This window comes from Ambystoma mexicanum, chromosome 2p (assembly GCF_040938575.1).
Source record: "Ambystoma mexicanum isolate Mex_15411 chromosome 2p, UKY_AmexF1_1, whole genome shotgun sequence".
Lineage (NCBI taxonomy): Eukaryota > Metazoa > Chordata > Amphibia > Caudata > Ambystomatidae > Ambystoma > Ambystoma mexicanum.
The window spans coordinates 1,172,734,440-1,172,758,747 of record NC_090923.1 but is presented as its reverse complement, the minus strand read 5'-3'; the positions used below and the strand labels follow the sequence as shown (position 1 = coordinate 1,172,758,747).

General features: G+C 48.3%; 1 protein-coding gene across 4 annotated transcripts in view; it reads right to left on the bottom strand.

Moving 5' to 3' along the window:
• TSR2 (TSR2 ribosome maturation factor) overlaps positions 1-10,581 on the bottom strand; it is a 121,631-nt gene extending 111,050 nt beyond the window's left edge. Inside the window, exon 1 of one of the 4 annotated variants that reach the window (XM_069645322.1) lies at positions 10,558-10,581. In XM_069645322.1, coding sequence (XP_069501423.1) covers positions 10,558-10,566 — 9 coding nt within the window. In that variant the 5' untranslated portion in view covers positions 10,567-10,581. Of the gene's footprint in view, positions 1-9,406; positions 9,631-9,779; positions 10,049-10,557 lie in introns of those variants that run through there. The other 3 variants (XM_069645319.1, XM_069645323.1, XM_069645320.1) reach the window with 3 other exon arrangements.
• Between the last annotated feature and the right edge of the window lie 13,727 nt (positions 10,582-24,308).

Sequence of the window (24,308 nt, the reverse complement as noted above, 5' to 3'; positions counted from 1 at the left end):
ACATGCAGGTTTAATAAATATTATCTCTTCTTTTACAGTGGGTTTTCAGGACAAGCCCCTCCCGCACCCCTTCTTCACATGCGCGTTATAAAGCCCCTTGTTGCATGCTTATGTCATGCCTGCGCCATGGGCGCATACACTGGCGATCATTATGGACTAATTGTTATTCATTTATCTACAGAATACTCCTGGAACAATCCCTATTCACTTTTTGGAACTTATTTCCCATTTGCGAGACTTGTGGTGCCTTTTTATTTTACCCAACTAACTACACTTACCACAATGCACTTGGCTATAACTATCTATTCCTGGCCATTCCTATTCGTCATCATCGGAACTACAATCCCCAGAAGCCCTAGGGATCAGCGCTGCTTTCACCAGCTCAGGAACAAGGAACAGAGAGGGAGGAGGCAGATTGTATTCAGGTGTGCTGATCCAGGTGCGGCCAATCAGCCTGCCTACGTGCTGGGCAGGGCGGTATATAAGCTGCTGCCTGCAGGGGCTCAGTCTCTTGCATTAAGAGTCCTTCCAGCACCTTTTTGCTTCGAGCTATGTATTTTTGTATGCTGTTCCTGCTCACTCCTGCTTTTGATCCAGTGCCCTGCCGGGCTTCCTGCCTTGCAGCCAATCACGCTCCGCTGCCTTCTACCTTCCGCCCTTGTCTGCTGGGCTTCCAGCCTTGCAGCCTACTTCAGTCCTCAGCAGCCTTCTACATTCATCGGCCCTGCTCCTCTGGGCTCACTCCTTGCTGCCCGGCCCTTCTGGCTCCTTGCCGCGCAGCCTGCTTCACTCCGCTGTCAACAGCCCTTGTCCTCGGGGCTTCCTGCCTTGCAGCCAATCACGCTCCGCTGCTTTCTAACTACAGCCTTTGTCCGCTGGGCTTCCAGTCTAGCAGCCCACTAAAGTCCTCTGCAGCCTTCTACAGTCAGCCCTGCTCCTCTGGGCTCACTCCTTGCCATGCAGCTTACTTCACTCTGCTGCCCTAAGCCCTTTCCCTCTGTGCTGCCTTCCTTACAGCCCTGCTCCTTTGGGCTTGCTCTTTGCTGTCCTGCTCCTCTGAGCACTCTACCTTGCACCCTACAGTCCTCTGCAATCCACTACAGTTTAACTGCATTTATTACTTTGTTATTGCAGTCCCCCTGTTTCCTGACTGCTGCTCCCTTGCTTCCTTCCTTGTTTTCAACCCTCTGTTCTTTATCCCTATCCAACCCTGTTATACTGCTTTCCCTTCATTTCCTTCTGCTAGTTTGCTCATTGACTTCCCTTTTTTCCTGGATTTGTCTGTTATTGTCTTCTCTTGTATCGTTTGTAGACCCCTTTGTACAGAGCTTGTCTGTTGGTTTCCGGCAGGCAACCTCTGCCCCTTCCCTTGTCTCGTTTCTGCGTTACAGACACCCATAGCTGTTGTTCCCAGCCATGAGCAAACAGCGTGGGCCTCTGTTATAGCAATCTGTGAAGAAGGCTGGAGTTTTTCCTAAGGTCCGTGGAACACTCTTTCCCATTTCTGCATACACCCCAAGAGGGATTCCCCTGCTACACTTGCCTACTCTTTGTTCTCTTTTACTTTCTGCTGTGTGTGTACTCATCTGTCCCCCTTACTTCAGCACAACCACCCATACCCTATCTGGGTGCCCTGTGCCACTCTTAACAGAGTGCCATCCGTGACAGCTTATGGGCTCTCCGTGGCACACCAGGTGTGAAACACATTTATATATAATTTGGCGGTTTTAACATTTTATCTTTCTACGCATGTGCAAACCTTAATATTTATCAATTCAAACAATAACACTAAAGTAATATATCCCATCCATATTTAACTACACTGAATACATATGAAATTCCAACATTGCGCTCAGTTCTCCACATCCCCAGTCACAAATATGACATGCGCAACATGAACCACTCATCGTCGAGACCTTTCCTAACCACTCAATACCTTCAATATATATGTCCAATAAATAGTATATAAATCGTTACAAATTGTGGTGATAATGTAAACAACATAAATGTGGGTAATTAATGCAATATATACCAAAAAATGTATTTAAAATATTGTTTGTACATTTTGGCCAGAATGCGAAACAGTTTTTTAGTCAGGAATGCAAATGTGGCAGCAAGCACCAATTACATCATATTCCAAGATGTCATTGTGTTAAAAACCTGTGTGCACGTGGCCTTGCACGCCCAACATAGCAGCTGCCATTTTAAAGTTCGATTTTGGCATCCTCGTACAATGTTGAAGCTCTAGCTTCTTCAGAAGAGACACACACTGATTCTCCCTTTCATCATAGAAGGTATATTTCAGATCATTTTGTTCTAATAAGTACACAAGTCCTAAAAATGTTAGTATAGTAGACAGATTACACATTCAGAACATTCCTCCCCACATTTTCATTATGTTTTTTAGACACTAGATTTACAGGCAAGATCCAAACTTTACTAAAGAAAAGTACTAAATGAATGAACATTCCTAGAAAGATTCACAGGACACAAGGTTGCTCAATACCTTATTTAATGTACCAATATGTACAAGAAGTAGGTTGTTGATTCTATAAAAATATCATACAAACTTTCTAACAATACCTCCTTAGGTACATATCCTCCCGACTAGCAAAACATGTGTTGAGGACTATATAGCTATGGACAACAAGAGTAGTACGAGTATTTGAGGATTATCTAGCTATGGACCGACAACAAGAGAATATTTTAAAAAGGATAAGAAGTGAATTGACAATTTTATTGAGGGTAACTTCAAGAATAAAATAATTTCTGGACAAGTAAATTTAAGAATCGACACCCGCTCCCGACAACGATTCCTGCTGCGATCATCATCATCGCTGAAGTGGCTCACACCCACGCCCCCACTATGCTACGCAGCTGCCGTTTCAAGGAGCAGCAGGAGGCTGTGCCCTGCATAAAGAAGTCACATCAAAGGCACCACCACGGAGAAAAGCATTAGAGCGTGCACCGGCAGCAAAACAGGTACTGCGCCACCCGGCCATCATATCCTACTACAGGCAACGCCACAGAGGAATATTTGGCCAATTACAAAGGTAAACATTCAAGAAAGTGATTAATTAGTGCGCACAGCAAACGCCACTGCTACGGGTGCCTGCACATGCAAATCAGGTATTTTCTCAGCATTACAAGCTGCGAACTACACACTGCGCAGACCTCTGAACGCTGCACCACCCAGCTTTATTCAGCCTACTGCAACACGGACATCCTCGGCATCAGCGTGTTGCAAGTAAGTTAAACCTTTCAACTCCCTGAGGCCCTGCCATCATGTCAGGAATCGAGGCAGACAGCAGCTGGCAAAGCCCACAATCCAGCTCCACTCCCCGCAGCCCCACGCTGAGGGAAGAAGGAAATTATGACTCATTACAGCTGCAAGCCATACAACATTTTAACATCTCAGACACTAGTAGCCTTGCGCCTAGGTGGGTCAGGTGGCTAAAGGAGCTGCACTTATATATCGATGCGACGGGTGTCCGGGAGGAACGTCGTCTGACAAGAATTTTAATGCATTCACTTGGCTCAGTGGTAAGAGACATTGTATTTGAGATGCCAGAAAACACTGCAGACACATTTCAAAGCGTAATTGACTCGCTAAATTATTTTGCACCGCTGAGAAACGTGGGTTATGAGAGGCATATTTTCCATACAACCATGCAGGATAAAAGTGAAAACAGGAACAATTTTGTAATGAGATTACAAAAACGTGCAAAGTATTGTTATTTCGACCGATACTCGACAAAAGAAGCACTCAAATTGCAAGCCATTGCGGGATGCGAGTCCCCAAGTTGCTTCAAAAGAGTAGATCCGTGGATGAAATTTTATAGCAAGCGAGAGCTGATTCTGCTTTGTCCTTGCAAACCGAGTCACTCAGCAATATTAAAATAACTCAATCTGCATCGCCAGCAATTGTGTGTCCCATTTGCATGTTAGAGAATACTGCAGAACAGAAAAAGTGTTACAGATGCGGATACACACGTCGGCCTGTGCCTGGCCTAGGTCACCATTGTGACAAATGCGGGGGTAAGAACCACTTCCAATCTGTCTGCAAGAACATTAGATTCTTTCTATCAGCAGAAACCAGCATAGAAGCCAGGAAACAAGATGGCAGTTGCTCGAGGCGGGAAAGCCCACGACCCAACACGTGGCAATCTCATGCAACCAGCAGATGCAGTTCACACAGCGGATCACGAGAATCATCACGCAGAAACAGACGGCGTGATGATAGAAGAGACAATTCCGGCTGGCACAGGAGCAGACAGCACTCACAAAGACGGCCACAACCACGACAGAAAATCAGGTACCTGTAGGGGTATCCGCAACGCTGTCGACGACTCCTCGTCGAGAGAAGACAGAAAGAGAGGGTATGTTCATGCCATTGGAAATGACACTGCAGCCGATTACAGCCCGACATTATTGCTACAGATAAATAGACAGAGCTGCTTGTTCCTTATCGATACCGGAACTATGGTAAAGTCATTAATGAAGACACATACAAATCTGATCAACAAGAAGGAGTTAAGCAAAGCAGACACTGAAATATACCCATACGGCTCAAGCAAACCCCTCAAGTACCAAGACATGTTCATGGCCACATGCCAATATAAGGACAAAAGCTTAAAAGTTAAAATATATGTCATAAAAGGAGAAGTGCCAGGGGGACGCATCCTCAGTTTTCAGTCAGCTATTCAAATGGGCCTCATACACATAATGTACCAGATCATGTCGGCATACACCTCCAGTCCAAAGGAAATGATAAAGAAAATGTTCCCAACATTGTTTAAAAGGACTGGGAAAACTCAGGGGCAAACAAATTAAGCTACACAAAAACACACAGAGACAACCAACACCCCAACACTACAGGAGCATACCTCTTAACACCCAGAGACACGTAGAAGACGAAATACAGTCATAAAAGGAACAAGACATTATTGAACCAGCATCAGGAACCACACCTTGGTGTCCCCCATAGAGCCTGTGACAAAAAAAGAGAATACCAGCATCCGTATCTGTGTAGATATGAGGGCTCCCAAAGTAGCAATAGAAAGAGAACGGCATCTTGCATCTAATTACACAGGGCAAAGGTATTCTGATGACGGACATGATGCATCTATTACACGGGGCAAAGGTATTCTCTAAATTCGATTTAAACAAGGGTGACCCCCAACTGGAACTGCATCCTTCATCCTGATACATCACTAACTTCTCCACACACTTGAAACTTTTCAGGTACAAGGGACTCCGTTTTGGAGTATCGTCAGCTGCCAAGATATTTCAAAACTAAATCCATCAGGTCATCTAGCATTTCCCAAACTACAGCAATGACATTTTAATATTTGGTACCACGCAGGAAGCACATGAGGATACCCCAAGAAGAGCGTGCATGGCGCTTGAGGACGCCCATTTAAAGCTGAATGTTGACATGTGAGCTCAGCAACTCGACCCCAAAATTCTTCAATATATTTTCAAGCAACAGCCTGCAACCAGACCTGAAAAAGGTGCAAGCACTGGTGGAAGCCCCTACACCCACTTCTGCATCTGCAGTCAGGTCATTTTTAGGAATAGCAAACTATTGTACACCATACGTTCAGGATTTAGCATCGGGGAGCACGCCCCTCCAGTTACTTACAGGAAAAGGGCAAGAATTCTACTGGTCCAATGCATGCAATGAAGTGTTCCAAGAAATCAAGAAACGCATTGCCTCTGCATCCTGCATGGGTATTAAGATCCGGACCTCGACACACAGGTGGCGGTTGATGCCAGCCCCGTCTGCCTGGGGGCAATCCTAGCCCAAACCAAACCAGGAGCCTCGCCTGACGCACCGAGACGCATAGTAGCATACGCAAGTCTCAGTCTCTCAGCAACAAAGTGTACTTATTCTTAACCAGAGAAGGAGAGCCTGGCAGTTGTGTGGGCATGTGAACACTGCCATCTGTTCCTATATGGCCGCGCATTCAGCCTCATCACTGATCACCAGGCCCTCACAACCATATATGACAAACCAACGGCCAAAATGCCACCACGTACTGCAAGGTGGGAACTTAGGCTGCAAGAATACTTATTTAAGATAATACACCACCTGGGAAAACGCCAACCCGGCAGAATTCTTATGCAGATACCCACTTCCAGCTTGTGATGAGAGGAAGTCCACCAAAGCCAACCAATAGATAAACTATCTGATAAGCAATGCACTGCCAAAGTCCATCACGAGTGCTCAACTGATACAAGGCCTGAGTAATGACCACCTACTCCAGAAAGTACAGGCCTGCCTGCAGTCAGTCCAGTGGCACATCAAGACCAGCCATGGACAACCCCTATCCGCGGCTGAAGAAAGGCCTTTCCACACATTCAGACTCATACGACACACACTATCCATGTCCCCAGAAGGACTCTTGCTAAAAGAAAACAGAATTGTCATCCCAACAGACCTGCAGGAGCAAGTGCTTGCACTCGCACACACCGGGCACAGAGGAATCATCTCAACAAAAAGAACAACTCAGAACCAAAGTGTGGTTTCCACAGATGGACGAAAGAGTAGAACAGATGTTAGGCAAATGCACTGCCTGCAAGGCAGTTGCCCCACGCACCTTTCCCGAGCCTCTTAAGATGTCATCAATGCCTTTGCAGGTATGGGACGAAGTGGTATGGGACAAAGTTGCCATCAACATGTTCGGCCCGTTAGCCAACAGTAAGTACGTACTTGTAATTATCAATGAAATGTCCAGATTTCCTGAGTTGCACCTGATCCACTCCAACAAAACATTTGCAGTCTACGGAATTCCGTCCATAGTAAAAATCGGACAATGGCCCTCCTTTCAGCTGACATGACTGCGCCATGTTTGCAGAACATCTTGGCTTCCAACACCGCAAGATAACGCTGCTATGGCTCCAGGCCAATGGAACCGTGGAAAGATTCATGGGGAACTTAAAACGCACCCTCCAGGTATGCTCGATTACCAAAGAATCATTTATGCAGACAATATGTACCTTGTTGAGGGACTACAGAAAAACACTGCATAGCTGCTCAACAGGTACATGTCCATCAGCGCTAATGTTTGGGCGAGTAGTAAAAACCACACTGCCACATAATTCCATACCTTGGCTCGTTTTATTGAATATCGTCACACTGCTATAAAAAGGTAATCATTGTACGCATAGTACAAAGGTAGCGGGCGCCCCTCTCTCGCAAGAACAGACATGATAACCTGTTCAGTGGTTATTAACCACTTGAGAGTTCGCAGCCACTGCTTTTACTCACTGTGCCTTTCACAGATGGGAAATATCCATTTGCATATCAGTCTTTGTCCTGCCCAGGGGCAGTCCAGCACCGAAATACAATGGCAATTCCAATCTGAACGAGAGTACCACCAGCAACCCCATACACGTGTTTCACCCTTGTTGGGGATCATCAGTGAGGTGAAGCTGATGCCTCTCTAAGCACAGTGAGAGGGAGACCACGTCTGGTTGCCCCCAGGAGACCTAGGGTTACCAATCCCAGGTTCCTTAACAAATAGTACAAAGGTAGCGGGCGCCCCTCTCTCGCAAGAACAGACATGATAACCTGTTCAGTGGTTATTAACCACTTGAGAGTTCGCAGCCACTGCTTTTACTCACTGTGCCTTTCACAGATGGGAAATATCCATTTGCATATCAGTCTTTGTCCTGCCCAGGGGCAGTCCAGCACCGAAATACAATGGCAATTCCAATCTGAACGAGAGTACCACCAGCAACCCCATACACGTGTTTCACCCTTGTTGGGGATCATCAGTGAGGTGAAGCTGATGCCTCTCTAAGCACAGTGAGAGGGAGACCACGTCTGGTTGCCCCCAGGAGACCTAGGGTTACCAATCCCAGGTTCCTTAACAAATAGTACAAAGGTAGCGGGCGCCCCTCTCTCGCAAGAACAGACATGATAACCTGTTCAGTGGTTATTAACCACTTGAGAGTTCGCAGCCACTGCTTTTACTCACTGTGCCTTTCACAGATGGGAAATATCCATTTGCATATCAGTCTTTGTCCTGCCCAGGGGCAGTCCAGCACCGAAATACAATGGCAATTCCAATCTGAACGAGAGTACCACCAGCAACCCCATACACGTGTTTCACCCTTGTTGGGGATCATCAGTGAGGTGAAGCTGATGCCTCTCTAAGCACAGTGAGAGGGAGACCACGTCTGGTTGCCCCCAGGAGACCTAGGGTTACCAATCCCAGGTTCCTTAACAAATAGTACAAAGGTAGCGGGCGCCCCTCTCTCGCAAGAACAGACATGATAACCTGTTCAGTGGTTATTAACCACTTGAGAGTTTGCAGCCACTGCTTTTACTCACTGTGCCTTTCACAGATGGGAAATATCCATTTGCATATCAGTCTTTGTCCTGCCCAGGGGCAGTCCAGCACCGAAATACAATGGCAATTCCAATCTGAACGAGAGTACCACCAGCAACCCCATACACGTGTTTCACCCTTGTTGGGGATCATCAGTGAGGTGAAGCTGATGCCTCTCTAAGCACAGTGAGAGGGAGACCACGTCTGGTTGCCCCCAGGAGACCTAGGGTTACCAATCCCAGGTTCCTTAACAAATAGTACAAAGGTAGCGGGCGCCCCTCTCTCGCAAGAACAGACATGATGACCTGTTCAGTGGTTATTAACCACTTGAGAGTTCGCAGCCACTGCTTTTACTCACTGTGCCTTTCACAGATGGGAAATATCCATTTGCATATCAGTCTTTGTCCTGCCCAGGGGCAGTCCAGCACCGAAATACAATGGCAATTCCAATCTGAACGAGAGTACCACCAGCAACCCCATACACGTGTTTCACCCTTGTTTCATCATTGTACGCATGCCAGAAGTCAACACCAGGATCTGCAAAATATTGGCATCTATGTAATGAGATGTTTACCACATTAACACAATGCATCAGAAAGCCAAGATGTATAGTGTATGTCCATTTGCTATCCCAAGCACAAATGTTTTATTGCGGACAAACATGCGTTTGTAGGCGAACAGGAAATAAGATGCTGGGTATTATGAAAGTCAGAGCCTGAACTATAAGATTACTTAATCGGCTTACCTTCAGAAGTGGCTCTACAACCAATGGTTTAAATAATGTGCTCTAACATATACTAGTGTAATTTAAAATAATATTTCTTGCCGTAGTTGACTTAGACCGGATTTTAGAGATTGCCCGTTTACTGAGAGAACTTTCTACTGATCCGAAAATGCGAGTACATAATAATACTGTACATTACATAAGTATGCGACAGCGGCGAACTATAGAGAAATTGCCCTCATAAATTCGACCGCTGACATGCCTTTGTTGTGGTCACTATAGCATAGCTCTCAACTCACACGCTTTTGGCGGGTGTCACCCGCCTTGTAAACAGCTGACTCACCCGCCAAGCCTCCTGCACGCCCATTCATTTCAATGGGCCTCTCACCCGCCAAAAATAAAATCGGGTGTTTTCACCCGCCTTTACAACACAAATGGTTGAGAGCTATGGGTCTGAATTTCAGCATGAACACTGAAAAAGAACCATTAACACTATTACTATACACAGCGACATAAGTAATAATTATCTGTAGCCCGTTAAGAAACTTGTTACACCAACTCGAGTGGGAGCCTGGGGAGGCGGGATTACTCAATGATATAGCAGACAGCTCGGTGATCTGCAAGACAAGACTGTTTTGGGCTCTCTTGCTTTGGGCTGCAGGCTGGTTGAGACGGTTCCATTCAGATACGGGGGGCGGGGGGCAGGCATAACAAACCTGTAGCACTGCCCAATTCCCCAGTGCTGCACGTATCCCGTCCTGCAGGAGCCCACGGGTTTCCTTGCCGCTGCCGGTTGCCATTACCAGAGCCTGCAATGAACGCACCGCCCGCCGTCAACTTGAGATCCTCATTCCGCGTGCGCTACGCCGCCGCTACCACCTGCTAGTCTTGCTCTTAGCAGTTACCACAAGGAATCATTCCTATTCCAAGATGGCCGAGCTATTGGAACGTAGAGCACAGCGCCTCCTTTTGACCAACTAGTTCCTAAGAATTCGAAAATCCAGTCTCACTTTATAGTCTTTTCTCTTTGTTCTCTGTCAATGTCATGATGGTAGTCACGTAACGTGGTCTCTCTTTTTCGCGGCGTCATAGTCTCAAACGTGGCACAAAATACAACATGCGAAAACAAAGCTAGCCATTGTGTCCATGTGAAGAATTGCCATCCGGTTAGGGTGTAGAAGCCCCAGCTTTTCTTATTTTTATTAAATAATAAAATATGGTTGCTTCCTTTGAAGCAATACCGGACCTCAAGCCCCGCCAACAATTTTATAGATTTTAACTCTACAATAGCAAGGGGAGAGAAAAATCATGCTCGTAATTTTTTTTAACGTATCTGCATTATTTAAATAAAAAATGAGACTGAAAATGGCATTTCACAAAATTATATCGTATACATTTTAAGACCATGGAGCAATGAAAAGCTGAGTAAATTTAAACACAATTGGACCCAGTGCCTGTCCAGCTGCTCATGTATTAACATGTGAATTCACCTACTTGGCCCATCTTGCCAGATGAATAAATTATACTGTAGCGTCGCCTGTGATCACCTGACCAATGGGACACAGCTATACGCGTTACATGCTCTGATTACTTACCGGTAATCTTCATTACTCCTAGTCCTACTCTTCCTCGTCACAGTACTTACTTCATGAGGCACCTGCCTCTGACACAGGACCTTCTTCTATTTCTTTAAATCTCTATAACTCCTCCCCCACATCCATGTCACTCAGTTTCATATTACCAAGCCGGAGCATGGGACCTTCCCCGGAGGGAGGGTGAGGAGGGTCGTCAGTACTGTGACGAGGAAGAGTAGGACTAGGAGTAATGTAGATTACCGGTAAGTAATCAGAGCATTACCTCCACGTCCACTCTTCCTCGTCCCAGTACTTACTTAATGAGGTACACCAAAGCAGCAACGGGGAAAAGGTCCCAATGAGACACAGAGCCAAAAACATTGCAGCAAATCACACCCACAATAACTCTTAAATCACATCCCCACAGACAAAACTCCAACCACGAAGGAACCAACCCCCGAGTGGGAGAAACTCAACCCATAGCGGTTGATGAAAATGCCCAGACCAGCCTAGGCGGCAGCCATACAAATCTCTTGCAGAGAAAAACCCTCCTTGCATCGGCCCAGGAAGCCGCCAAACCCCTGGCAGACCGCCCCCGATTGTGCGCAGGCACAGGCAGGCCAGAAGCCACATAGGCCCTAGAGATCACAACCCGGAACCACCGGAAAATGGAAACCACAGATGCGTTATGCCTAGCCCCAGCCGGACCACAAGCAATCAGAGGGAGAAACATCGGACCACACCCCGGCACCACCGAGTCTGGCAGCACCCTCAGGAAAGGAGCGTGACATAAGAGAGCCCCAATCTCCCCAAGCCTACGGGCAGAAGTGAGGGCAATAAGAAAAGCAGATTTCAGTGTAAGATGTTTGATATCAATCTCGGAAAAGGGCTCAAAAGGAGGCCCGTGAAGGAACCGTAATACAAGAGGGAGATCCCAAGAGGAAAGCCCTTTATCAGCACAAGGACGGGAAGAAGAAAAACCCTGGATCAATTTCCCCACCAACACCTCCCCATCCAAGTGACCGTCAGAGTCCCCCAAAAGTAATTTCATGGAGGCCTACTGAGAGCGAAGCCTGGAAAAACTGCCAGGCCCCTGTCAAAATCCCTCCTGGAGGAACTGAAGGATAGCAGAGGCCAGAACGCAGGGGAGGGATCCCAGACCGCCCATACCAGTCTCGGAAATGGCCCCAGTCTCTGCCTAACACCTTCAGAGTGGAGGGTCTAAGAGCATCCATTTGGACCCAACTACAGGATCTGAGAACCCCTGAGATATCAACCTAGACTGAGCAATAGCCACACCGCCCATTGCATCTGGTGGAATTCCAACCGCAGATCCCCTTGAAGGGGACACGGCCACCTCGGAACCAGCCAAGATTCCTAGGACCGAAGCTCCAACAGAGAGGGGAGCAAACTCCGGCGGGACCAGAACGGAGCTAACAACAACACAGTCACCCTTGACACTCTGATGCGCCAAACCACCCGGGGCAGAAGGGGAATAGGCGGAAAGGCATAAAGGAAAACCCCAAGGCCACTGTACAGAGAGGGCGTCCATCCCCCAATCCCCTCAGCCTGAAACCTAGAGCAGAAGAGGGGAACTTCTGCTGAGGCCGGGGATGCAAACAGGTCTAGAACCAGGGACCCTAATCTTACACAGGTCACCGCAAAGACCTGGGCCAACAGGACCAGTTCCGCAGAGGAGTGAAAACCGGCATCTGAGAAGATCCGCTTGAACATTGTCCACCCTTCTGATACGTGAGGCCACCAGAGACACCAGATGACAGTCCTCCCAGGTGCCTATCAGCGCTTCCAGAGCATTCAAGGAGTGGCCGGAACCCCTTTTGCAGTTGACATATGCCAAGGCCGTCGTATTGTCCGATCGGACCAAAAACCGCCGACCGTCCAGCAACTCCTCGAAGTACACCAGAGCTTGGACAATGGCACAACTCCTGCCAATTGGTTGATCGCCGGCTCTCCCCAGATCTCACAACCCTTGAGCTGGGAGGACCCCCAATGTAGACCCTTTCTGCTGGTGTTGGTAGTAGGAGAGGCCACAGGAGGAAGGACCATGCACACCTCAGCCTGTAGACCTGAAACCCCCGCCACCATAGCAGGGACAATCGCAGCGCTGGGGACACTGAAAACAAAACTACGAAAGCTGAGATGTCGGGAGCCAGTGGGAGAGAGTATAAGACACCAGGAGACGTAACCGAAGACGGGCTCAAGGAACTGGAAAACATGTAAGACGCCATGTGCCCCGTAACTTCAGCAACAGGCGAGCCGAGACATACTGCCTTCTGAGAACCCAGCCCAGAACACCCAGCAAGCGCTCCCCCTGCACAACATCCAGAGTACGCTCTCCCCAGACGTCCGGACAAGCAGTGCAGGGTCTTGAGACCCATAAGCAGGTGACACATCCTAGAAGGCATAGGGACCAGGAACACCCGCAAGTAGAAAACTTGACCCCGAACAGGGAGAGGAACGGGCAAGACGGTAACCCACAACAACCGTTCGGAGAGAACGGATCTCATGGCCAACTACTTGGACCGTGAGCAGGGTACCAAAGTCCTAACCATGCAAACCTGGACAGGAGGAGACAGGAACGGCAACTGATACCCCCTCCAGAAGGAGCCCATTACCCAGGAAGCCGAACCCCACCGGTCCCATACACCTCCGAGAAGATAGAGACGAGGAGCCAGGGAAAACCGCCAGTCACTGCACTTGCACCAGAGGGAAATCACAGGACGTTGAAACAGGCCTGCGCCACAATATAACAGCATGCTTGTCATCCCACAAAAAGATCTGACCTATCAAAAGGAAGATACTGGACAGCCCAGAAGTCCAGCAGACTATGGCCCCCTCAGCTGACAGAGGAGCCACCAGGCTGGCGTCAAAAGGGCAGAGTACTGTCACAAAGCGGGGCAAAGCAATCCATCCCGGATAGCCGACATCAAAGGCAACCCCCTACCTGAGGTATGCCTATACTGGAAAACCCACTGATGTGACATCCCCCTCCACCGGCACCAGGGGCTCTGAGAACCCCTCTAAGCACAGACATGTGCCACCATGTGCCCTATCACTTCCCACAAGTCTGAGAGGAGGCGTGAAAGCAACACGTCGGCACCGGAGGACCTAGGCCCTAAAAGAAGAGACACTGGGAACCCCCTGCATGGCCGTTACTTCCATGATGCATTTTCCATAATCCCATGCCGGACAAGGGAAAAGCAAATCAACTCCTTCGACTTTCCCTCGCGCAGTTTAGAGCAAGAGGACAGGACAAGGAGTCTGCGTCCATAGCTAGCACAGACCCAAACACACCACTAACACGCCACATGACTGAGAGGTGGCTTGAGCCCTGTATCCAGTAGCTGGTAGCCCCATGCTCTAGATCGTTCCAATGCGTTGGTCTAGGAAGGTTGAAGGACCGAGTCAGCACCGCTGATACTCGAACCCGAAGTGTAGACTATGCCAGGCCGGTACCCTTCCGGCTGCTTGCAGACGTGTCCAAATCTGCGCCGTATTCACAGGCAGCACGCAAGGAATGCAGCCAACATCCGGTGCATCCTGGGCTGTGTGTGTCTGAGGAGCGGGTGGTATGTGACATGCCTGTGACAGTACAGAGCCCCCACACTTTCAAATACTCTGTCACAGACACCCCACGACAAGAAGCAGAGAGGCCTCACAACAAAAAGGGAAGGCTAGCCCATACTGCCAAGTGCTTGCCATCATTTCCAATAAAGATGTGTACACAGAGCACGAGGTAACGGCCTTTCGAAGGAGTCAAGATGGCCATACCAGCAAGAGAGGGGAAAACATCAAGCACAGTCCTCCCCTCTCCTTACCTTCCCCCAGATAATGCAGCTAACATCCGGTGCATCCTGGGCCGTGTGTCTCTGAGGAGCGGGTGGTATGAGACATGCTTACGACAGAACAGAGCCCCCGCACTTTCAAATACTCTGTCATAGTGACCCCACGACAAGAAGCAGAGAGGCCTCACAACAAAAGGGAAGGCTTAGCCCATACTGCCAAGTGCTTGCCATCATTTCCAATAAAGATGTGCACACAAGGCACGAGGAAAACGGCATGTTGAAGGAGTCAAGATGGCCATACCCGCAGGAGAGGGGAAAAATATCAAGCACAGTCCTCCCCTCTCCTTACCTTCCCCCAGATAATGCAGCTAACATCCGGTGCATCCTGGGCCGTGTGTCTGAGGAGCAGGTGGTATGTGACATGCCTGCGACAGAACAGAGCCCCCGCACTCCCAAAGACTCTCTGCCACTGTCACCCCACGACAAGAAGCAGAGAGGCCTCACAACAAAAGGGAAGGCTAGCCCATACTGCCAAGTCGAATCAAGACGGCCAAAACAGGAGGAGAGGGGAAAAACATCAAGCCCAGTCCTCCCCTCTCCTTACCTTCCCGGGGCCGTGCAGGACCCGGGACACAATGCTCACGCTGCGGTCCGGAGCCCAGCAAAGAACCGAGCGAGGCAATCCAGCTCAACTGTGACCCCAAGCCCCGCAGGGGGCCCAGGAGCAGCGCTGCACCTGAGGGAGCCGAGGGCCCTGCCACACAGCCCCCCTCAGGGGGCCAGCAATCGGTGCTCCCTGGTGCCCCGCACCAGGAAGAAAAAGTCCAACCTGCCGGAGGCAGGAAAAATTAAACTGAGTGACATGGATGTGGGGGAGGAGTTATAGAGATTTAAAGAAATAGAAGAAGGTCCTGTGTCGGAGGCAGGTGCCTCATGAAGTAAGTACTGGGACGAGGAAGAGTGGACGTGGAGGTAATGATCAGCTGACCATGGTTTATGTCAGCGCGAATAAAGCGATTCCTGTTGTACACTGATGGTGTATGGCTGTGTATCCTTGCAACAGCTGCTGGTAGACGCGCACGCGCAGAGCCCCTCCTAAGGATGCATCCTTACACTGGCGACGAGGCAAGCCCGCAGCATCTTCCCATAGCAGCGGGCCGCTGCTCATTAATGAAGCTCCGCTCCCCGCTGGCTCGGAAGAGCGGTGCAGCGGAGGAGGAACGGAGACGTTCATGCGGCCCTGACCGAGGACTGCATAACATAGAAGGAAGCACGCACAGGTCTCGTGGGATCTATTTACTGCTGCTTTCACACAGTAAGTGTGAATTTGGAGGGACAGGGCCAGTAGCCACAACACAGGGCAGGAGTTCATGTTGCAGGTGCAGCATCAAGGCGCATCAAGGCGCAGGGGTACGGGAGAGGATACAAGCTTCCAGGGCATCACGCCAGCCCCTCAGCCCATCACAACCCTCAGCATTATACCCTGAAAGGGAACCAGCGTACGCCCACGTCTGGATAATGCAGGAGAGGTGGAGCACCCCAATATGCCCCAGCAACATGTCTGACCCAGTGCAAGGCCAGGACCAGGTTGGCCCAGCTCCCAGCCCTGCTCAAAAAGGGAGAGATGCATTCCTGTTACTGCCCGTGATGCCTTTTGACATGATAGGCACCACCAGTCTAGGTCCGAGGTGGACCAGGTGGATGAAAGAGTTTGACGCTTATTTAGACGCGGTTGGCCAGCAGGCGGACAAGCACATCATTGGGCTACTCACAGTCACGGCTGGCCCAGAGGTACTGGACATCATTTTTGAATTACCTGAGGATGTAGAATACAAGTACGAAGACCTCAAGCAAATACTGAAGGAACATTTGGCAACTCACAGAAACGTTGACTATGAGACACACGTGTTCCACACTACGACACAACTCCCTGGTGCGAGCATGGCCAAATTTGTGACACACCTCAAATCAAGAGTAAAGCACTGTGAATTTCACCTGTACAACAATGAGGAAGCCATCAACTCCCAAGTAATTGTGGGGTGTGAGTCTATAATACTGAAAAAGAAACTGCTACAAGTACCGCACACGTTAGCAGAAATCCTCGTCCTAGCTAGAACATCTTTGGCATTACACCTACAAACATCCACGTTTAGTAAAACCCACATCCCTGCACCAACAACCATCAAAGAAGAGGCCCTAAACAAACTCATATCCCAACAACACTCGCATACAGCACAAGACGCCTGACAGGAGAAACAGCAGTGTTTTCAATGCGGTTAGGACCTCCCACACGACGGGTCATGCCCAGCCATGAGCCAGATATGTTCTGCCTGTGGCGGTGAAGACCACTTTTGCACCATATGCCGGAATCTAAAAGCTGCTAGAACCAGCTCTTCTCAACAGAAATCACACCGGCACAAGTCCCCGCCTCGGCACCACCAAAAAAAAAAATAGAATCCCGGAAAGACAGCACCATAAGAAGAGATGCCACACACGGGTAAAGAACTCCCGGTCACCTGACAGCTGCCAAAAAGGGAGGAGGAGGATTCACCATCTACACACAAACACGCCGTCCAAAAGCGAGTACGACTCACAGTCCAGCAAAGAACTGAAGAAGAGAGGCTACTTATATGACATGGGCAATCTGAACGGCTTCTGAACATAGCCCCACACTGCCGCTATCCATCCAAGGACAAGAATTTGAGTTCCTTGTGGACTCAGGAGCCACCGTCAACATAATGCCGGAAGGAGTATCTAAAACTCACACACAAGCCCAAACGGAAGAAGCTTGGGTGGTAGTCTGCGCATACGGGGCCAAGGAACCCCTCCCATGCTTGGCCGCCTTTAAAACCCCCAGCCGACACAAAGACAAACAAGACTGCAGACTTGCAACCGAAGCTGCGAGTGGATGTGTACTGAGTTTCAAGTCGGCCATTCAAATGGGATTCATGCACATACTGTATCAAATCAAGTCACATAAATACATCTCACCCGCTGCCAAGATAGCAACACGTTTTCCCCAGCTCTTCAAGTGGACTGGGAAACTAAAAGTGCGAAAGATCCGGCTGCATATCGACCAGACAGTAAAACATATAGCCCAATACTTCAGGGGTATCCCTTTCAATATTCAACACCAGGTAGAAAAAGAGCTGCTTGCCATAGTAGAGGTAGGCATAATTGAACCAGCATCGGGACCAACTCCATGGCTCTCACCGGTGGTACCAGTGCCAAAAAGGGTCTCGGAAGGCCAAATAATTTAGCCCTACTGCCAAACCCCCGGTGCTATTAGCACCGGATCATGGGTTTGGCGGAACAGCAAGTTCCAATTCCCCATTGGGCCCATTCGGGAATTTCCCATTCCCCATTGGGCCCAATGGGGAATGTTCGGCGGTATTACCACTGGCGGTAATAGCTCCAAAAATCAGCAAAATCGCAGCAGATTTTCCCCCAGCTCAGAGCTGTGGGTAAATCCACCAAGCCTCTGATTTGGCGGGCCCTTAAATGCGGCAATAATAGTATTACCGCCGCATTTAAGGGTTACCACCAAACTCGTGATGAGGCTGTGGACATGCATGCACCCAATCAAGCTATCCTCAGAGAGCACCACCAGTCACTGCACATCACTGACATGATGCATCTACTAAATAGGGCCAAAGTCTTCTCACGTTTAGATCTGAACAAAGGATACCACCAGATTGAATTATGTGAAGAGTCGAGGTACATCACGACCTTCACCACCCACCTAGGACTATTCTGTTATAAACGCCTGAGTTTTGGAATTTCTTCAGCAGCAGAAATATTCCAAGAAGAGATAAGCAACATCTTCTGTCACATTCCGCACTGTATCAATTACAATGATATTAAGATAATATTTGTGGCCTTATTACATGGTTGCCGCCGGTATTTTACCATGTCCGCCTTGGTGGATGGCGGAATTACCGCCCTACTCCAAAGTGAGCGGGGGCGGTAATTCCCCATTCACCAAAGCACTGCCCCATTCCCATTTTTGCCCCCATAGGGCATAATGGGAATGGGGAAGGCGCTAATTACGGTACCGCAAATGGCGGTACCTTAATTAGCACCAAGGTCCCTTTGCGGCACCCTACTTTAACGGCAAAGGGAACTCGTAGTAAGGCCGTAATGGTTTACCGGTACCGGTGCCCTTACCGGTACCGGTAAACCCTTACCGCCTACCGTGTAATGAGGCCCTTAGACACTCCCAGGAAGCTCATGATGCCCCCCTAACAAAAGTATGTTCAGCTGTCAATGACGCTAACCTAACGCTTAACAAACACAAGTGTGCCTTCAACAAGAGCACACTAAAGTTCTTCAGCCACATTTTCTCCGAAAATGGAATCCAGCCTGACCCAGACAAGATCCGAGCTTTGACAGAAGCCCCTTCCCCTGTGAACATTGCACAAGTAAGATCTTTTTTGGGTTTGGCAAGCTACTTTACCAGGTACCTACCAGATTTTGCCACCACAAGCGGCCCTTTACGCTCCCTCATGAAGCAGGACCGCCTTTTCGAATGGGGTCCTTCACAACAGGAATCTTTTTACAGGATCCGGAGAGGCATCGCCGCCACTGTGAGCATGTCTTATTTCGACCCGAACATGCACACCAAAGTATTTGTATTTGTATTTATTATTGTTTTATATAGAGCCTTAATCCAAGACGCTTTACAGTTAACAACAAAAAACTGGTCGATGCAAGTCTGATGGGTTTCGTGGCAATCCTGGCTTAGCACTTGGGGAGTGAACATGCACAAAGGAGAGAAGTGTCATACGCAAGCAAAAGCCTCACAGAGGCAGAACAGAGATACTCACAAGCAAAAAAAGAGACCGTAGCAGTTGTCTAGGCGTGCAAACACTTCCACTTGTTCCTCTACAGGAAACCCTTCACGATAATTACAGACCATCTGGCCCTCGTCACCATTTACGGCAAACCAACAGGCCAAATGCCTCCCAGGATAGCAAGATGGGGACTACGCCTGCAGGAGTACAAATACATCATCGTCCACAAGCACAGTAAAGACGGGAATCCTGTGGATTTTCTCTCGCACCACCCGCTAAATGGCCCCAGGCAGCAAGCAACCATGCAGATGGTTACATCAATTACATCATTCAACATGCGGAACCGCCAGCAATTTCGATGGCAGAACTGACAAAGTGCATGGCGGAGGACGCAATGCTTTCCCTCGCAACTTCGTGTATCAGAAACGGGCGGTGGGGATCTGCGGAAACATACATACAAAATAACCAAGCACTTGATGGACCCCTATTCAGGACGCTCGCTAAGTCCAAAGACAAACTGTCCACGTCTCCTTCATCTCTGATAGTCAAAGGGGACTGAATCGTGCTGCCAGCATTCCTCCACCAGCATACGGTCGACATCATGAAAATCATCGGGGTATAGTATCAACCAAACGCATGCTCAGGAGCAGAGTATGGTTCCCAGGCATGGACAAAATGATCAAGATGATACTGAAATCATGACATAAATGCCTTAGCCTGCTAACCCCAGAATTTCCAGAGCTCCTGCACATGACCCCACTCCCGGAAGGTGTGTGGGAAGAAGTTGCAATTGATTTCTATGGCCCACTCAGATCAGGGAATACGAACTGGTGGTTCTGAATGCACACTCAAGAAATCCCAAAGCAGAAATAGTGTCCTCCACAGCTGCCACGGCCATAATACCTGTGCTAGACCGAATATACCTGGCTGTCAGAGTCCCCAAGGTGGTGAAGTCGGACAACGGTCCCCCATTTACCAGTACTCTGCCTCATAGATGGGCTTCCCCCACTGCAAAACTATGCCACTGTGGCCCCAAGCTAATGGGACTGTTGGGCGATTCATGGCAAACGTCAAGAGGGCCATTCGCATAGCTAACATCACCCACATGCCTGTTGAACAATCACTGTATCAACTACTTCAGGAATACAGAAACACACCACATGACTCCACAGGAACTTGCCCTGCTGAACTAAGATTTGGTCGCTGTGGGCGTTCGAGGCTGCCCCAAGAATGGCAAAACCCTGAGGAGAACAAAGAAGAACATCAAGTAAGGAGGAGAAATGGCCATGCCAAGGATAAAATGAAAGCATCAAGAGGACTGGATACAAACATGTGAGGCAACAATGGCAAACAAGCTACTTGCTCACCTACTGCCGACAACAAATAAGCTCACGATACCTCTGAACTATTGTATAAAGTTCCCTGACAAAAGACTACAGAAAACATTCCTGAAAAGGAGATTTAACTTAATGCTAACTCAAGAAATCAAAGCCATTCGGACAAAATCATTATCCAAAACATGCAGATTATGCTCAGAGACACAAGAGGTGGAAACTGTAAGACACTTACTTCTGAATTGCGTAAAAACAGCACATCTGCGAGAAGCGTTTCTGTTACCTTTAATGTACGATGTGACGCTTCGAGAGGAAGACACTGGTCGCAGGTGAAAAGACTAAATGGTCTACTGCGGCGGTAAAGATGCTGGAGGCTGCACTTAAACTAGCAACATAAAGTGATAGTTTACTCAGTATCAATTAACAAAGCTCTACCATTCTGTCTGGTTTTTCTTTGTTTTATTGTGTCTTCCTCATTTCTGTTCTATTTTTCCCCGTGCAACATTGTTCTTTTTCACCTGTGAGATGTGAGACGTGATTTCTTGTAAAAATCATTTTTTTTTTGATTACAGACAAGTAAATAAAAAAAAAATAAAAAAAAATGAAAGCATATGCAGACCGAAGGAATTGGGCACGGGAAGCCGATCTGAATGTAGGAGACCACGTGCTAGTACGACAGACCCAGTCCCTCAAGCACATCCCGCGATTCGATCCTCGGCCTCTGACCATCACTCATATGAAAGGGTCCATGGTAACGGTGGAAAGAGATGGATAGGCAATGACTAGGAACAGATCACTCTTTAGAAAGGCATGCAACCACAGACCAAAGACCAATCAGGCATGGAGTGAGGAAGGGAAACATCAGGATACTCTGGAGATGAAGATGAATCAGAAGAAGGGGAACAAAGCTCAATTGAGGGAGCACAAAAGGAAGACAATGCATCACACCAGGTCAACAACAGACCATGCAGCACCATTAGAAAACTAAGACATTGGATCGAGGAAATGGGCTAGGACAATTTTATTTTGGGCGGAGATGTAATGTCGCCCGTGCTCATCTGACCAAGGGAACACAGCGATACGCGTTACATGGTCAGCTGACCATGGTTTATGTGAACACGGCAAGCGCATGAATAAAGCCGTTCCTGTTGTACACTGACAGAGTGTGGCTGTGTATCCTTCCGGCAGGCGCTGGTAGGCCCGGCACGCAACCCCTCCTAAGGCTGCGACCTCACAGACACTTCATTTAATTTCTGAACATGTTAGTAGTATTCTCTCTCTCACAAAACCTTTATTCAGCGTCAGCCTTTTAGATGCACAATACAGCCAATAAATACATTTGTAGCACGAAATACAAGGTTAAAATCACAATAAAATGTAAAAATAGATCTCCAATAAAAACAAAGTACAATTAAAACATTTTAAAACACAACTCACAAATGACAATGACAGAGAGCCCAACATTTATTATTCAGTATGACTCTAGCAGGCCAATCTAAATGTACTTTAATCTGTATTGCTGCACACGTGTGCTCAACATTCACTCATGTATATATCAGTGGTTGGTGTTGTACTTTACCTAATTGCATTACAGTACCAGGTTTCTTTTTATTCAAGCTCTATGAATATACTTGCAAAAAAAATAGACGACGTTCAAATCTGAGGTCATTTTACAAAACTGTAACACATCCCTAACTGTTACGAGATGGTGTAGCCGAAACAAAGGATTTAAATACCTAACTCTGAGGTCCTTAAGATTTTCACATATTAGAGGGAAGTGAACAATAGTTTCCACATCATTGCCACACAATCGGCAATTAAGGCTTCCATTCCTGCCCTAAATACTTGTGTTGTCCCGCACTGATAAGGAACCTAGGCACAGGCGCATGTATAAAGTACAAGCATATGCTAGCTTGATTATGTTCAGATAACTGTCTAAAACCTGAACCTGCTTTACAGCTAGATAGACGGGCCCTGAAGCCAAGACGGCTGTCGTTGCTCTGGTCAGTTTATATCTCTTGAAAGCTGCCACCAACCTGCCCTTCGAATCACCCTCCATAGATAGTGGATCATGCTAATAAGAAGAAAGAGCCAGCCGGCCAAGCCATTCTTTGACATGGGCTAGCCAGCCAATCTTCTGGCAGCTGGCTAGCGACAATACATGCTCCAGTAGCACAATGGCCTCATTACAAGTCAGCAGTAACCGTGCCGGTAAAACCGGCAGTTTGCTGCCGGACTTGTAAGATTTACCGGCGCCTGGCTTGCCCGTAACACCAGGGGATTACAACCCTGGCGTTCCGGAAAGTCAGGCAACGATAAATTGTAATTCCCCATTCCCATTGAGGCTGATGGAACTCAATGGGAATGGGAAACACAGAACTGGTGCCGGTGCTTCAGTTACGGCTTGCTTACCGTGGCTGCTGTATCCGGCAGGGTCTGCCCTGTCAGGCACAGCAGCTCCGGCAGGCAAACCCGTAGTGTGCCGGTCCGGAAAGCAAGGTGCCAGTAGGCTTACCAGCACTGTTGTTTTCCAGACCGGCACATTTGTAATGAGGCCCAATATCTCGCCAACTCCTGATTACCCAAACCTGAACCCAGTAATAAACTGGTCTGATCGCTATTTCTGTACCAATGGGGGCTAGATCGGACTCCATGCGGGTGGAGCTAGTTGGGGTACTTTGCTGCAGCAATAAACTTGCTTTAAAAAATGGATTCTCCGTACATGATGTATCTGTATGACCCCAGACCTCAGCCCCATACATTACTGACGCCTTGGCCTGTGCCTGGTACAAATTAAGAGCTGAACCTTTGGCACCCCTACTGTGCCTTGCATGATAAGCCTTCAATGCCCCGCTATTTTGCAACACAGTGTTGGCCTTGAAAACCTGGCTCTCCCATCGTCCCTCACTTGTAAATTGAATCCCCAGGTTGTCATACCAATCCACCTGTTCCAGGATGTTGTCACCCACCTTCAAATTCAAAGGTTTGGCCCCAGCTCTTTTAGGGGAAAACCCATAGCCTTTATTGGTCTCCAGGCCCGATTTACTGCACTCATCCTTAAATATGGACATGGCTCGGCGCAGTCCAATCAGTGTTTTAGACAACAGGACTGCGTTGCCCGCGAAAAAGAGAACAGGAATACACTCCTTTCCCATTCTCGTGGGGTCCGTGCTTGTCTCCATTATCCTGTCAATAATAGAATTGATGCAGAGGCAGAATAAAATGGGAGAGAGGACACTTCCCTGCGGACCCCTCTGTACACTCGAAATTGCTCAGTAACTTAGCTTCTCAGCCCCAGCAGACAACAGCCGTGTTTGTTACTATACAGGAGTTGTATCGGCCGCAATAAATCATCAGGGATGCCCTTGCCCCGTAAAAAACATCCCAGAGAACATTTCTTGGCACGCTGTCAAATACGGCTTTTAGGTCCACTAAGTGAAACCTAAAACACTGGTCGACTGTACTTTTTCCAGCTTGGAACCCAGCCTGGAGATGGCTTAGTTGGTGTGTGTCCTCTACCCATGCCACCAGATGCAGCAGCAAAACCTTTGCAAAGGTTTTCCTTGCCACATCAAGCAGCGAGATAGGGCGATAGTTGCTGGGGTCTGCCATATACCCCTTCTTCAATATGGGGATAATCATAGCCGATGTCCAGCATGGTGGATCCCACTCCTGCTGCAGGATGGCATTAAAGACCATAGATAGAACCAGAGCCCAAATTACCTCCTCGCTCTTATA